Genomic DNA, 16,474 nt, shown 5'->3' with positions numbered 1-16,474 from the left:
GGGTCACATTCAAGCCCGGGATATGTCTCATCATACCAAATCTCAATTCATCCACAAGATTTTTCTTTATTTTGTTGAATATATTTGATATTGATCTTGTGGAGCATTGCAAATCATGAATGTTTTGTAAATAAATAAAAATTATATTATATAACTATATTTATAGTTATAGAACAAAAATGAAGTTGTTTTAACATATATATGTTTACATTATATACTGGTGTCTTCTTTGAGATGTTCTTCATAGCAACTTTTTCATTGTCATTTTTGCCGTAAAGAATAAAGAATTTGGTTAATAGAAAACAACACTACATTTAACTCATGAAAATCACTTAACCATACACAAAATGAAACTAGAAGCACTACAACAACATTTTATGGCCTAATTACACTAAATTCAGGATAAAAACACTAATTACACCTCAATTCGGTCAAAATGCACCGAAAGTACTTACTGATTACTTGTCACAAACTCAGTTCAAAGCATGGCAATCACTTAAACATGCACAAAAATACATGAAAATTACTCAAACATGCATAAATTAACAACAGAAGCACTACAACAACATTCAATGGCCTAATTACACCAAATTCAGAACAAAAACACCAATTACACTTCAATTCAGTCAAAAAGCACTGAAAGTACTTACTAATTACTTGCTACAAACTCCGTTCAAAGCATGCAAATCACTCAAACATACACAAAAAGACATGAAAATCACTCAAACATGCACAGAATAACTCCAGCATTCTATGGCCTGATTACACCAAATTTAGGACAAAAAGACCAATTGCACAATAATTCAGTCAAAATATACCGAAAGTACTTACTGATTACTTGCCACAAACTCAGTTCAAAGCATGCAAATCACTCAAACATAAAAAAAAAAAAACCACATGCAAATCAATTTTGGATAAGAAAATGTCATTAATATAGATTAAATGACACCAGAAGCACTACGACAATATTCTTACACTGACCTAACACATTTATCACGAATGAACAGTATAAAGAGAACATTTATATCTACATTATTGCTAGAACACAAACTGAATCTACTAATACATAGAAATATGACTATTTAGTATTTCACGATAGAAAATGCGAAAGAGAAAAGTGAAAAATATGGACGATTTATCTTCAATAATCTTTCGTCTTCTCTTTCGGTGTTTGTTGTTGAAGATTTCAAACGTATCTCCGATATTTTCTTGAGTTTTCGCGAAAATTTTCACATATTTTTGAGAGATTTTGAGCATAGGTTTGAAGTTTCTTTGTTGCAATTTTGAAGAAGAAAGTGGAACCGTTTTTCATATTAATGTGCACAGCTTTGAAGCGTTACACACTCTATTTTGAAGTTGGTTTTGTTGGATTTAGGTCAACTTGATTGGACTTTGATACCAAAAAGGCTTGTATGTGTTGCATTATTCTTAAAAAAATTAATATTTCACAATTCTTACCTAACAAATTTAACTAATATATATGAAAAAAGTAATAAAAAATAGAAAAAAAAATCATAAGCAATTCTTGACAAGTACAATGTTACATGACCAGCAAATATTATATTTTTTACCAGCACTTAGCCTGCAATAATTTGGACTCATATTTACAGACATTTTGTACACAAAAAAAAATTTACACATATATTTACTAGAATTTTGCACACATGAATCAATACAATTTGCACTCATAAATTAATATAATTTGCATCCACGTTTTTCAGTATTTACATACATAAATTAGTAAAATAATAATTTAGTATTTGTACTAATTAAATAATAGCTAAAAATTACTAGCTCCCAATAGTTTCTCTTCTTGACAATTATCCCGGATCAAAGGCCAGAAAGGGAGATTTGTTTTTATGGAGGATTGTGATCTTTCGAAAAAAAATTGCTAAGGACTGGAATAGATAATCACCCTAATTAAAATGCTTTTCCAACACGTTAATAACATCTTTGTACAACTCCGACAGAATCTCACGAGCCTTTGCATTCTCTCCTGTGAGGAGATTATAAATTCTTTGTTTTGAATTAAATAAAATATTCTATAAAAATGATTAGAATCTAAAAAATTATTAAGTTAATACTCAATTTGATCCTGAACTTACACGCGAGTCTCAATTTAGTTTTTGAGATTTCAATTGTCTCTATTTAGTTCCCAAAGTTTATAAACTTGCCTCATATTAGTCCCTGAGACGATTTTTAGTATGAAAATGTTGATAAAGCGCTGTTATAAACTATCAAATGTCACGTTAAAACTTGTAAAATAATGCAGTTTTAGTTTTGACATTTAAATAGCTCAAAAAGGGCATCGTATCACTTATTTTGTTAGATAAAATTTTAATAAACACCATTTACTATGTTTTTGGGTTATTTGAGTGTCAAAACTAAAATGACATCATTTTACAAAATTTAGTGTGGCATCCGACTGTTCACGACAGTGTTCCGTTAACGTTTGTACGTTGAAAATTATTTCAAGGACTAACATAAGTTATATTCACAAAGTTTTGAGACTAAATAAAAACAATTAAAACTCGAAGGACTAAATTGAGGCTTGCATGCAAGTTCAGGATCAAATTAAATATTATCCTAAAATTATTTCTATTAATTATCCAAACAAATGATTTCCAAATAAAAAATTTAACATACTCCTAAAAGATATATTCCCTTCAAATGATTTATCCAAACACATTCTAAAATCAAGTGTTCAGAATAGGTTGCTAACTGGCTAATCTGAAATTTTAGAGTGTAAAAGCAGGCAAAGATTAATACTTAAAAAAGGTCTAAAACTCAGAAAAAAAATCACCAAATGGATCGTTCGAGAAGCTATCACAACTAAGAATGGCATACACAAAATCAAGAGTAAAATCTGAACCAAGCTATAAGGCCATTCCACTGGGACGCAATGCCACAAATAACATGAAACATAACCTAACCTTTCAGCATTCTCTAGATTTCTTTCTACAAAATTAGCTCATGCAAGAGAGTTACCAAATAGTACAGTAGTGATAATAATAATACTAACATTTCTAGCTTTCAGTACATAAGTTACAAACTAGTAGAACAAATCTTTGTCCTGAGATTCTCTTGATTAAACAAAAATAGTTTGTCCTAAGTTTCTTATCATAAATTTTATCAACTCTCCAAGTAATAAAGATGGTGAAAGTGGAACAGATAGATAATACAGAACATATCTAGATATGCAAGTTCTGGTCTAAAAGTAGTGTTCAAAGCATGTGATACTTATGTCATGACCGTGGGAATTGAAGGGATAGTTTTCAATATCTCAGTAATCGCCTATTGATGGTAGGCCGGGAGCACTGTCGCGAGATTCTACGCCTTGATCTCCCATCTTTTGAATATCTTCAGGTGAAAGTATTTTGATATACCAAACATTGTTGACAAATGATCTATAAAAGGTTATGCAGAAAATCCACATACCAAAGAAGGAAAAATGTCAAGAAAATCTTATAAGATGAAATAAATAAGGTTTAAATAAGTTTTTAGCCTCTAATGGTCCTTATAAAAAAGGAAAATTGGTTTGGATCCAAATATTTTCAAAAACATTTCGTTTACGTTCCTATCATTTTGTTTGTTTCTTAGTCCCCCATATTATAGTAATATTCTATAATTGTTTGAAGTCTCTAACAATTATGATAATTTGGTTTAGATAATATTTTCAGAGTAGCAAATTATCATAATCTTTTGTGGATCAAAACCTATTATTTTTCAATATGTATTAACCTATTATCAAAAGAGGATTTTTATAGGTATCAAAACCAAATACCTTTTGAAATGTTTGGATTGAAACCAAAGAGAAACTTCATTGGGAACAAAACCAAGATTCACAATATTTACAAGGACCAAAAAGAATTCGAAGCCAATAAAATAAACATTGCATGTTTTGCTAAGGTGAAGGGCTGTGGATAGAATGAGACAAATTCATTGAGCAAAACTAAATTGTGTAAATATGAAGTTGTACTTACTCCCACGGATCGTCCCCAAGGAGAAGAATATCATTCTCCCTGTCGACGAATACAAGCTGCCAGCCTGATCTAAGAGGGTCTTCTAACTTCCCCTCAATTCCAAACATCTGAGCCAACTCTTCTCGCAGTTCATGCACAGAAAAGGGAAAATCCACACATGGACATGGTAGAAGTATAAGATAGCAAGCCATTGCAGTCAAAAGAACGAAATAATACAACTATATTAAAACCACAAAGAAAATACAATGGATATTAAAACGGTTTGATGACCAGTCCGATTTTCAGAACCTTGGGTATTTGACTGCACAAGGCATCGAACCGGTTCAGACCGTCCAGTTCGAAAACCTTTTTTTCCCCTTACCAAAGCGAAGTTGTTTTGGTCATTTTTGAAAAAAAAAACAGCCCTAACCCTAAACGGCTAAACCCCTTGAAGGCTCTCTTCCTCACCATAGTATGCTGTGTCGTCGTCGTAGGAAGCTCCCTCGCCGTCGTGTGGAAGCTCTGTGGCCATCGTTGTCTCCTCTGTTCGAGCTCTCTCTCTGTGTGTTCGCCGGTGTCGCCGTCTCCTCTGTCGTCGCCGTCACTCCCCTTCCTCCTCGCCGCCAGTAAGCTCTGTGATAATACTGTGTAGTTTTGTTAATAATTTTTGGGGCAATTTACGCATCTAAATTGTTTGATCCTCAATATTACGCAAATACATTGTTTCAGTTTTTAATACGCAAATGCATTGTTTCTGTATTTTATGTAAACCGCTACTGCCAGTAGCGGTTTACGTGTGAGTGTGTTTTGAAAGTGAGGGCAAAATTTGCAGCAACATGCCGAATACAAAATGCCCGATAAGCATGGGGGGGTTGCCAACCACTATCGGGGCTCTCTAATGCAGCCTTGATGCCGTTGTGTCTGTCAGAGATCACGAGAATACCTTGCTGTAGAGTGACATGCCTTCTAAGGTTCGATAGAAAGTACGACCAAGAATCTGCGTTCTCTCCCTCCACGAGTGCAAACCCAACAGGATAAAATACAGAAACAATGCATTTGCGTATTAAAAACTGAAACAATGTATTTGCGTAATATTGAGGATCAAACAATTTAGTTGCGTAAATTGCCCTAATTTTTGCTGTGTACCCTTTCTCCTCTGTGGCCCTCTCAATTTTGTAACTTCTACGGTATGCTTTGATTTCCAGTTCTCACATGCATCTCTGAATATTTTCATGATTTGGTTGTAAAAAATAAAAATAATTAAATTGGCAATTTCAGTAGTTTTCTTTCCTGCCATCATTACTAGCACGATCCAAGCAGCTTCGAATTACAATCGTTGGTTTAAGTTTCAGTTGCTTTGAAAGTTGTGGCCACATTTGATTCATCTTATTTGGTATTATTTATGTTGATAATAAGCACCATTATTACACCTTTGCTTTTTGCATACAAGGTTCTACTACAGTCAACTTAATGATATGGTTTCTGCTGCATTTTATAATGATCATGGTTCTGAAAACCAAACCGGACTTACCGGTTCAACCGGATTAACCGAGAACCGGTCACCTAACCAGTCCAGGTAAGTTCAGAAATTGTTTGGTAAAAAATCGGTGAAAAAACCGGTCGAACCGGCGGTTAACCGGTGAACCGGTAGAACTGTCCGATTTTTTAGCGGTTTTTTGTTTTAAAACAATAACTCTGAACGGCGTCGTTTTATCCCTATAAGAAAAAAAAAAGTTAAAGGAACTAAGCTGAACCCTAATCCCTAAATCACCCATCGTACTCAGCGGCAACAACAACTCATCTCTGTTCTCTTCTCTGCCCAAATCCGATGTTCTGAAAACTGGACCGGACCGGCCGATCAGACCGGTTTAACCACAAACCGGCAGTATTAACGGTTCGGTCAGACATATAAAACCGACAATTAAAAAACCGGTTAAAAACCGTTGAACCGGATGAGAACCGGCCGGTCAGACCGAACCGGAACTCGGCCGGTTTACACAAAAAGGGAAGCTCCTTCGTTTCTTTCTCCCGTTCTCCCTTTTTTTTCTTTCAGTCAGAGAAATCACAAACCTAACCACAAAACCCTAGCACTGTAAGCCTACACCACCGCCACAAGGAGGGGCATACTGCTGCCGTCCGTCGCACTCAAAGCTCGCCATCCGTCATCTAGCTTCCCTCGTGCTCGAAGTCTTCAACCCCTGTTCGCTGTCACCGATCGCGGTTGCTTCCTCGAGCTCGGCGTCCGTCGTCTTTGTCTGCTCAGCCACGCTTCCGTCGCCGTTTGTTTGCCGTTCACGTTCGCGTCTTCGTTCGCGTTCTTCGCCGTTCGCGTTCGCTCGTCGTTCACCGTTCGCGTTCGTCTGGAAGCCACGTTGCTCTGCTTCAAACTCTGCGACCAACCCGCGTGCTCCACTCGTCGAACTGCTCTCTGTTGTCCCCGCCGTGAGTTCCCTAAACCAGCCACCAGACAATACACTCACACAACAGACAACACCAACACTCTTCTTCAAACTCTGCAACTTCTGATTTCTACTACAATAAGTAATTATTTGATTTGGTAGTGGTTTAGATTTTTTCATAGATTAAATTAAAGTTACAATAGTTTTGTTCTCTTCTCTATCACATTGAAATTAAGCTTTGGATTCTCTTATTTCATTTTAATTTTACCGCACTCAACATGTTTGATGAAATGCTTTAACCATATTTCTAATTGGTTTTATAATTTCTAGCTTTTATAATTTCTCAGTCAAGGTTAGTGGTCTGAACTCTGAAATTTCAAATTACTCAAATATGCAATTTCTGAAATTAGGGATTTGTGAATCTGAACTCTGAAGTTAGTGATTGATTTCTGATATGTTACTGATTCTGTTCTAATATGTGCTTTTGTTACTGATTTGTTACTGATTCTGAAATTGAGTAATGGATTTGTTTCTGAAATTGAGTAATGGATTTGTTACTGATTTTGTTCTATGGTCTTATGGATGATTATTGGATTTCTAGCCGTTCTGTTGCTGTTTTTAATTTGGATTATGATTTATTGAATTTAGTTATAATCAAGAAGCAGTTGCTTATAATGCCTGTTTGAGTAATAATTCGTCTGCCAATCCTCCTAATTCAAATGATTCTGCTAATCCTAATCCACCTAGTTCGAATAATAGTCAGTCACAACAAGGTTCTAATTTATGGATTTTGATGATTGATAAATCTTCATGTTGGTTTTTAATATTTAGATATTTCTTTTTACTATTTAACTTTTGAGATTGTATTTTGATAAGATCACACTTTGTTGTTGAATGCTAATTTTTGTTGTTGAATGCCCTGTTTGTTGCTGAATGCTGAATGCCGATGGTAATGGTGTTTTTGCTGCTGAATGTCCTGCTGTTTTTATTTCTTTGTTTGTTGCTGAATGTTGGTGGCAGAATTTAGATATGCTCATGTTGATAATTTTTTGATTTTTCAATGTGCTATGGCTAGTCTTTAATTTTGTATCTGGTTATGGATACTTCTTTGTTTTGTAGTTGCTGGTTTTGCTTTGATTTGTAGTTGCTGGCTCCTAATTATTGCTGGTTTTGCTGGCTTTGTTTGTTGCTGAATGTTGGTGGCAGAATTTAGATATGGTCATGTTGATAATTTTTTGATTTTTCATTGTGCTGTGGCTGGTCTTTAATTTTGTTTTAATTAATAAAACTTTTATTAATTTCAGTTATGGATAATAGTATTAATCAAATAGAGATCAATAAAACTTTTATTAATTTCGAATGATGCTGCTAATCCTAATCCGAATCCACCGAAGCAAATTTGCAACAAGTTCTTGTGGATTTTGATGATTGATAAATCATGATGTTGGGATTTAATATTTAGATATGTTTTTTTACTATTTAATTTTTGAGTTTGTATTTTGATAAGATCATATGGATTAGGTTGATGATATTTTATGTAGTGTTTTAAATTTCGAAGATATTTTAAGATTTATATTATATTATAATATTATAATTATATTTTAGGATGTTTATTTATAATTTATTTATTATTTTATTCTAAAACGGTTTTTTCGGTTGAACCACTGGTTGGACCGGTTGGACCAGTAAACTAGTGAACCAGTGACTAGAACGGTTCGATGACCGGTCCGGTTTTCAAAACCTTGCGCCAAATCCCTTCTCCCTTCTCCCTCACTCTCATCAGTCTCGCTCACCAAAATGGCACAAAATCCCTAACCCACTACGGCGCTACTTCCCTTTCTCTCTCAGCCAGCAGCCCCTCTCTCTCTCAGCCAACAGCAGTCACCGCCTCTGCCGTCGCCGAACTCTTCTCGTCAGCCAGAGAGTGCCTCGCCGTCGGCAGTGACAGATAGAGGGTGCTTCGAGCTCTTGGCCGTCCATCCTCGTCTCCTCCACGTCGTCGCCTTTGGCCGTCCATCCTCGTCTTCTCTACATCGTTTTCATCGTCGTTGTGTGGACTTGCAGATCGAAGCGGGTCGGCTGGATTCCTCCATTGTTGGTGAGTTTGCTCGATCCCGTCTGTCTCGCCGTTCCTCCCTTGCCGGTAGTCTTGCCGCCTGTTTCGTTCCTCGGTCTGTCAGTTTGGTCGCCTTTGCTCTGCTTTAGTTTTTCCCTTTTGTTAATTTCTATGATTTTGAGGTTCTATTTTTTAAAGATTCAACTCTGTTTGCTTCAATTTATGGTCATGTATTTTGTTAATTTTACTGAGTTACTGAAATCTGAGATCTAATTTTTCTGTTTGTTTTGTTCTGAATCTGAATTGGGGTGAGTTGATATTTTTTTCTGTTTGTTGTGTTCTGAGTTCTGACTTCTGAATTAGAGTTGTTGGTGGTTTGATTAATTTTGTCATGATATTTTACATTGATCTGCATATGAGGACATACATGTGTTACAGCTTCTTTATACAAATTTGTTAGACCCAGCAGAAAGGTTGCAAAAGACATGCCCAGAAACAGAATAAAATCTTCACCCTCATGCCCTCATCTTTATTGTTTATTCCCTTCCATTTCAGCATTGTTAATTCTACAATAATTTCTTTCTTTAATTTCTCCTTTTACCCTAAATTTAGGAAATTAAACGTTGGATTAGATTTTTCTTATTTTAATTTTGAAAAGAATAAGAGGAGATCAGATTTTAGTTTACTTACCAGATATTGTTATGGTAACAAAAAGGGTCATGCACTCATGCTACATGTTTCAGTGTATGTTTAATTTTTAATAATTTTATTTAATATTTAATTAAACCGGTTGAACCCCGGTTGAACCCCGGTCGAACCTTTGAACCAGTCACTCTACCGGTTCATTGACCGGTCCGGTTTTCGCAACCTTGATAATGATTTATTTCTACTGAAAATTTAGTCCATATATTTTGTTCAAATATGTGTTTCTGCTAGAAGTTATAAGATATCATTTTCAAGAGCTATTTGTACCTGCTTTAGGGAAATTTTCCTATAATTCTTAAAGGTTTATATGGGATATCTTTGTGGCATAATGCATCTGATATAAATTATTGTGTTTTGTTTGGAACAGGCATTGGGGTATCTTCAATTTATTTTTGCTTGTTCAATTTTGAGTTGGAGTTGGGTTTAATTGTGAGTTGCTGAGTTAATAATACTGATTTTGTTGATGTTTGCTTATTCTGAATTGCTGATCTTCTGAAATGATGATGATGTTGTTGCCGATATGTTGTTGGCTTGTTGCTGATTTTCTGATGATTACTGATTAGTGATGATTAGTGCATGTGTTTACTTAAAAATTTGGTTGTTAATGTTTTTTTTGTGTAGAACATTAGGTGAAATTGTGAAATTTTGAATTTTATTAAGTTAGAAATTATTGAATTTAAATATTTGAAATTATAAATTGAATTTTTAATTAATATTTAATTAAACCGGTTGAACCTCGGTCAAACTATATATATTGTTGTTGATTATAACTTGTTGATTATGATTCTGTTTATTCAGTAACTGATTGATGTTGTTGATTCTTGGTAGTGTAATATATATAGTTTTAATGGTTGATTGATGTTTTTTTTCCTGATTATTGGTGTTTATGGTTGTTTTTGTTGCTATGCTATATTGTGCTGTGAACAGAATATGAATATCATTAGCCATTGTATGTTAAAGTTGGTGGTTAATGTGTTTAGGCTATGTTCTGTTTGGGTCTATGGCTGGATAAAGGGTCTATAAAATAGACCTGATCAAAATATAGTGCCGGATCAAGGCCAAAGCAAAGCCCATTAACACCATTTGCAATTTCATTGAAATTCTTGTCTTACCTTTTTTTTTCCCACCCAGCTTTGCTTCTTCTTTAATTGAATTTAATTTTGTTTGTTTATTTGTTTTTAGATTTCTGGTTGCAGAGTGTTACATTGAAATGGGTTGGAAAGCTGCAGAGAAACTTATTAGACACTGGAAAATTGTCAGAGGTGACAATGTAATAACAATCCCCGAATCCAACTAAATATTGTTTGTCCTTTTTTACATATTTATGTTATAAATTTTGATTTTACATATTCATTTTCTGTATGTAACAGGTTATGATCATAAGGGGTAAAGATAAGGGTGAGTCTGGGGTCATTAAACGTGTTATTCGTTCCCAGAATCGTGTTATTGTCGAGGGTAAAAATTTGGTGAGAAAAATAAAACACTCTTCATCCCTACTATATTATTTGTCATATTTAGCATGTGATTATGGAAAAAAATTGATACAATAACAATATACAAACCTTTGTCATAATGATATGGTATGCTCTAGAAACCATGGACACCAATTAAGTGATGTGTTGGTCGCAAGGACACCAACATAGCATGACGTATGTGTATCTGTATCTATATTTGACGAAACATGTATTTCTCAATTGGTTCACACTTCAGACATGACTTGGAAATAGTATAAATAGGTTGGGAAATATCAATAAAAATGATATTTTGTAAATTTTTGAATGAACTTAGTTGTAGTAAGTAGTAACACAAATGACATATGTTAATAATGTCTCTTAAATTTTCTGGCAGAGCCTAGAATGTTGTATATATTGGTAGATTGATATTTATAAAATCATGAAAATTATATAAATCGTATATGTACGTATGTGTTTATAACAATGTTGTTCTCGTGCTATTTTAAACATTTGGCTTGTCTTGGTTTCTATGTCATGTAAGTATTAGTGCTTTATTCGGTATTTTGTTATAATTTGAATGATTTGGTGTTCATGTGAGTTTATATCTATATTTGCATTTGTATTTTGTTGAGATTAAGTGAGAATTTTATTAAATGGGTGCACTATGCTTTTTAATTTTTTTTACTTGAATGATTTTTTTGATGTCCTTTATACAGGTAAAGAAACATATCAAGGCAGGGCCAGGTCATGAAGGGGGGATCTTTACAGTTGAAGCCCCACTTCATGCCTCCAATGTGCAAGTCGTTGACCCAGTTACAGGGTATATGCACTTGTGTTTGAAAATTGAACCAGTGATTGTTGCATCTCCAGGTTTGGAATAATGTTTCACAGTAATTGATTTTCACTTTCACTTGTGCAGGAAGCCTTGCAAGGTTGGGATTAAATATCTTGAAGATGGTACTAAAGTCAGAGTATCCAGAGGAATAGGAACATCTGGGTCCATAATCCCTCGACCTGAGATCCTCAAGATAAGAACTACACCAAGACCTACACAACGTACATATCTAAAACCTTGCCCTTTTTTCCTTGTTTAAGTAGTAGCTGTAGCTTTTCTTTAAAGTTTCCATATATGGTAAGCATATGTTGTTTCTTCTGCCTTTCTAATTATACTCAGGAGTCATTTTTGGAGCTGATCCATCCTCCTTTAATATACACATTTAAAAGATGGCAGTTGGCACAAAAATATGCAGATATATAGAGTGGAAATTCATATTTGGAAAGAGAGTGGGGGAGTGGTCAATTTAGTTGTCCGACTGATTACATGTTGAAGAAATTTTTTTCCTTTATTTTTTTGTGATAAAAGAAGAAATATTTTTTATACAAAGGGATTAAGGGAATGATATTACATAGAGGATGGTACATAAGATGTCCTCAACATAGTTACATAATTTCACTGGTTAGGTGACATACCACGTACTAATTAACAATTAACAATTCATCTACGTATCGGGACGCCATGGATATACTTCCTACATAACATATTTTACATGTGACCTGTTCCTGTATTTGAAAGTATCAGTTTCCTTATAACTATGGTCCTCAATACAAAAAACGAAGCAGGATATTATCCCTTTAAATAGATCGCGTTCCTTACACTAGGTAGGTGCAAATCTATCTCACAAGACTTGCTGCCCAAAAGCCTTCTATTAAGAATGCAAGAATTGCACCTCCCAAATACACCAAATAATGGCAGACAGCACATTGCCATAAACATTTGGCTTCCATTCTTCTCCCAAAACCTACAAACTTAATTGATAAAATCTGACCCAAATTTTCAGGATAAACCCAACATTATTGTTGTTGTATCAAATATGTCAGACAATGAGTTCCATAGAAAATTAGCAATAGAACATTGCACAAATATATGTATATTCAATTCCAAATTAGCACTAACATATAATACATTGATTAGGGAATAGCCTTCTAATTCTTCAATAGCATACTGTTGGAGTTAATTCAACTAAGCACTCTTGTCTAAATAGAATATTTCATCATTGAGAGAACTTTGGATTCTAATCAATAAGAATCTTGTTCAAAGAGTGGTCAGGAATTGGAATTATTTCATGTTGAAGAATTTTAGTTGTCCTAACTGTAATTGTGAAGTGCTTAGAAGAAGAATCTTGCTTCCAGAATTTGAGTTAGTTAAACTAATATACTTGCAGCGAAGCATTCATATCTAAATGTGGAAGCCGAACTAGGAAGCTAGATCATAACACTGTAATGCATTTATCCCAGTAATTTTGATCGATCAATTAAAGTTTATTGTGATATTCATTAAGTTAAAAGTTAGGTTAGAGGCAAGGTAATCGATGGGAGTTCTAAACCTGCATTTGGCAACTTCCAAGGATAGAAATACAGAAAACCATGAGTGTGTGTGGTTGGAGGAATTATAAAATAATTCTTAGGAATTTTAAGATAGGAATATCATATTCCCATGTTTGGTTCAAAGTTTGAAAAACTATTTCTAAATAAGTTTGATTCCAGGGAATCAAAATACCATCATTTCAATTCCCACCTTCCCCTTGGATATCTTTAATTCCCATGGAAATGGAATCTTTATAATAATGTAATACTTGAACCACACACACCCTGAGGGACACAAAATTGTTAAGGAGAAGACAGGTACAAAAGCAAGCAAAATGCCTCTATCCTAGGGCAGGTTTCCTCTGTACTTTCTGCCCAAAATATGGGGACTGTGGGGGAAATATTCTCTATCTTTACTGTCTCGTTGTCTTTGTATATGTATCTTGGCAGTTGACATAGCTACCAAAAACAGGGTTAAATGTTCCTGTTACAAGGCCAATCTCTTCAGTTACTCTTTAGCTATTCTTCAACCTAGTTTTGTTTGTACCTCTTACTTCCAATGCGGTGTTAAACTTAAAAATAGTGTTTGGAAACAGGGGGCTGGAACTGAAACTAGGAGATTGAGACTCAGTATTGTGTTTGATAGTAGAGATTGGAACTAAAATTTCAGTCTTGGAACACAAAATTTCTGTCCCTCCAGAAGGTGGGGGACACATGGGATTGAAATTTCTAGAGACAGAGATTGAAACTTCAATAACATTTATTTCCAAAAATACCCTCACCTACTTTTCAAATTCCACTATCTCACTTGCTCCAATTTCTCTCGCCCTCTCCATTCTGCATTCTCTCTCTTCCATTATGCTAAGTGTCAACTGTAAGTTCCACCGCCGCCGACGAAGTATTCTTCTCTTTAGTTTTTCTTTTTCTCCTTTTTTTTCCCTCTTTTTTCCCTTGGTCTTTCATTTATTTATTTGTTTTATGAGAGTAGACAGTGGCACACCCAGATAGAGAATAAGAAGCAACACAAAGAAAACCCAAGGAATTCTGGTCACTTTGATCAGCTGAAATTGATTTAGAATTTGTGAGCATTGAAAGCTTTGGGCTATGAATACCATGAGGAATGCGAGCAAATGACCATTTCAATGCCCTGCTAACCCCATACTTTGATTGTTTTTGTGATAGAAGAAGAAATTTGATAAGGAAAAGGGGAAAGGAGGAAAGGGTATTTAAGTAATTTTATTTGTTTCAGTTTCTATATTTATATTAAATCAATTAGGATACTGAAACATAACTCAGTCTTGTACACTTTACACCAAATACAATATAGAGACTTAACTTGGTCTTTGTCTCCCACTCTTTCAAATGTAGCCAAAGGGATATATGGATTCATTGGAATAAAAATAATATCATGTCTATACCTTAGACCAATTCCTATTGATTAGGTTTATTTGTATTTGGAAGTAGGAAAAAGGCAAAGTCTTTGTGGCAATGTGTAGTTTACGCCACTATGTGGAGTATTTGGTTGGAGCGCGTTCTGCTTATTTTCGATGACAAATTTTTGGACAATTAGATGTTTGGCATGAATATGGTGTGCCCATGATCTTTACCATGATTTCTCTCAGACCAGATCCAAAAGCTTTTCTTCATTGATATCTCTTGTATTTTTATTTCTGCTATTGTTTCTAGCTATAGTAGAGAGGAATTCTTATCCTATGTTTACGTTTCAATGTTCTGCAGCTGGTCCCAAAGATACTCCAATGGAGCATGTGTTAGAGAAGACTTATGATGCTAAAACAGGGATGGGCATGCCTGATCTTTGAAGGGCTTGGATACCTTGTTCCAAATTTTTAATTAGGTAGCTGTTTTGGCAATGAATTTGGTTATGGCATTAGTTTTTCACATGTTTCCATTTACCATGCTTTAATATGGATTTGATTAAATTCTCCTAGTATATGTATTTCAATGTGATCGAATCCGGGGTCATCCCATCGCTTGTAACTTTTTGTTTACTACTAGTAACTAGTAATGCTAGTAAATATTGATAATCTTTGCATTATAAATAAATAAGTTTTTGTAATCGAGACTATTTTCAAGGTTTTGAAAATTGGTTCGAATTAGTTGGTTGAACCGGTTGAATTATAAACCGATGACATGCAATTTAATCTAACAAAAAAATTGACCAACCAAAGAACCGTATAAAAATTGGAAAATCAGTTGGAAACTGGTGAGTCAAACCGAAAATTAACCAGTTTTTAAATGAATACAGAAAGAGAAGTAGATGAAGAGGAGAAAAGTGAAAAAAAGAACTAGATGCAGTTATGTGCATAGTTGTTAGAACCGAATTGGTGATTGAACCGGTCAGGTCACTGGGTTATTGGTTCAATCGGTGGGTTACTGGTTGAACCGATTGACCCGGTCCTATGTAAATAAAAAATAAAATATAGTAAAAAATTTAAAATTAAAATTTAAAATACATATTTTCACTAACATTTTAAAAATATCTAGTTATTCTAAGGGGGTTCGAACCCTAGATTCAACATTGATCGAACTAGTCTTACCGAGTTTGACCGGTTTTGACCGGTTCGCACCGGTTCATTGCCTCATCCGGTCAGATTATCGGACCGGACCGATTTAAGGTCTAGTTTATTGGTTTTTCGGTCGAGCCGGTTGGTCTGGTCCGATTTTGTTAACAATGGTTATGTGTTTTAATTTAGGGCCAATGCTACGGTGAGAAAATAATTTTTGTTCCTCACCTGTGAAACGTACGTGGGCAAATGATAAACAAACGCGTGTGGTGTGTGTTTCGACGGAGGAGGACAAGATCTGCAAACTGTCAAAATCTGTGTTGCGTGTTGATCGAAAGGGATTAATCAAGTGAAATTGATTAATGGTTGATGTTGTTAATTAAGGTTGTGGGCTTTTTTTATTGGACCTCGAATATTTTTGTTATCTGGTTGGTCTCCAGTCGATTGTCGTTAGTTTTGTCGATGAAAATGTGACAATTTATTTGTTTCACATGAAAGTTTGGGTTGGGGAAAAAAAATAACTGATTTTCGATGAAGTTGTGTGGTTTTTGGTTGGAACGGATTGTACAATAATGTTGTTTGTTATGGAAACAAATAGTTGAGTGACTTATAATTTGTTAAATCTTAATTTAATTCGGATTTTGGATAAAGTTGCAATCAGTGACGGTGCTTGAAAGAAATTTTTAGAGGGACTAAAAATCTAATAAAAAAATTATATAATTTATTAATAACTGATATTAGTATTAGTTATACTATAATTTTCATTATTCTAAAAATAAAATAATGCATGAAAATATACGAAAAATCGAATATAATTCAGTGTAATATTGATTTAAATATATGCATGCAAGAAAAAAAATTTTAAAGAATGGTGAAGATGGGTGTTGAACCCAAGTATATAAGTTGGAAGCATATTATTTTAACTAATTGAGCTAACTTGTTTTTCTTTGAGATAGAACTACTTATAAAAGTTTTGGGGGGCCGTGGCCTCCATTGTCCCAAGAAAGCT

General features: G+C 34.4%; 2 protein-coding genes and 1 long non-coding RNA gene across 7 annotated transcripts in view; 1 reads left to right on the top strand and 2 right to left on the bottom strand.

Annotated features, from left to right (window-relative positions):
• Window positions 2,925-4,125, bottom strand: LOC107628214. The gene is made up of 2 exons (XR_001617641.2): window positions 3,984-4,125; window positions 2,925-3,407 (listed from the first exon to the last, which is right to left on the bottom strand). It is a non-coding gene; the product is annotated as an uncharacterized LOC107628214 (long non-coding RNA).
• LOC110268759 (auxin response factor 8-like) overlaps window positions 4,165-16,474 on the bottom strand; it is a 38,519-nt gene continuing 26,209 nt past the window's right edge. Inside the window, exon 8 of the mRNA XM_021115623.1 lies at window positions 4,165-4,203. Within this exon, the coding sequence (XP_020971282.1) occupies window positions 4,180-4,203 (24 nt within the window). The 3' untranslated portion in view covers window positions 4,165-4,179. The remainder of the gene's footprint in view (window positions 4,204-16,474) is intronic.
• Window positions 4,416-14,959, top strand: LOC107625018 (50S ribosomal protein L24). 5 transcript variants are annotated; one of them, XM_021115621.1, is made up of 6 exons: window positions 4,416-4,588; window positions 10,305-10,392; window positions 10,493-10,588; window positions 11,293-11,396; window positions 11,496-11,632; window positions 14,678-14,959. In XM_021115621.1, exons 1-6 carry the CDS (start codon window positions 4,437-4,439, stop codon window positions 14,758-14,760), a joined length of 660 nt encoding a protein of 219 aa, XP_020971280.1. In that variant the 5' UTR covers window positions 4,416-4,436; the 3' UTR covers window positions 14,761-14,959. The 5 variants fall into 5 exon arrangements, with proteins under 5 accessions (XP_020971280.1, XP_016183019.1, XP_016183018.1 ...); XM_016327533.2 differs by lacking the exon at window positions 4,416-4,588 and adding an exon at window positions 5,996-6,404; XM_016327532.2 differs by lacking the exon at window positions 4,416-4,588 and adding an exon at window positions 5,996-6,503.

This window comes from Arachis ipaensis, chromosome B02 (assembly GCF_000816755.2).
Source record: "Arachis ipaensis cultivar K30076 chromosome B02, Araip1.1, whole genome shotgun sequence".
Classification (NCBI taxonomy): Eukaryota; Viridiplantae; Streptophyta; class Magnoliopsida; order Fabales; family Fabaceae; genus Arachis; species Arachis ipaensis.
The sequence above is the reverse complement of the archived record's forward strand: the minus strand, read 5'-3'. Positions and strand labels throughout refer to the sequence as shown.

Excerpts from the sequence above, each read along its gene's own strand:
- LOC107625018 (XM_021115621.1), top strand. The coding sequence starts at position 4,437 with ATGCTGTGTCGTCGTCGTAGGAAGCTCCCTCGCCGTCGTGTGGAAGCT. Across the intron at positions 10,589-11,292 it reads TTGTCGAGGGTAAAAATTTG|GTAAAGAAACATATCAAGGC; the intron begins GTGAGAAAAATA and ends TCCTTTATACAG. Across the intron at positions 11,633-14,677 it reads TACACCAAGACCTACACAAC|CTGGTCCCAAAGATACTCCA; the intron begins GTACATATCTAA and ends AATGTTCTGCAG.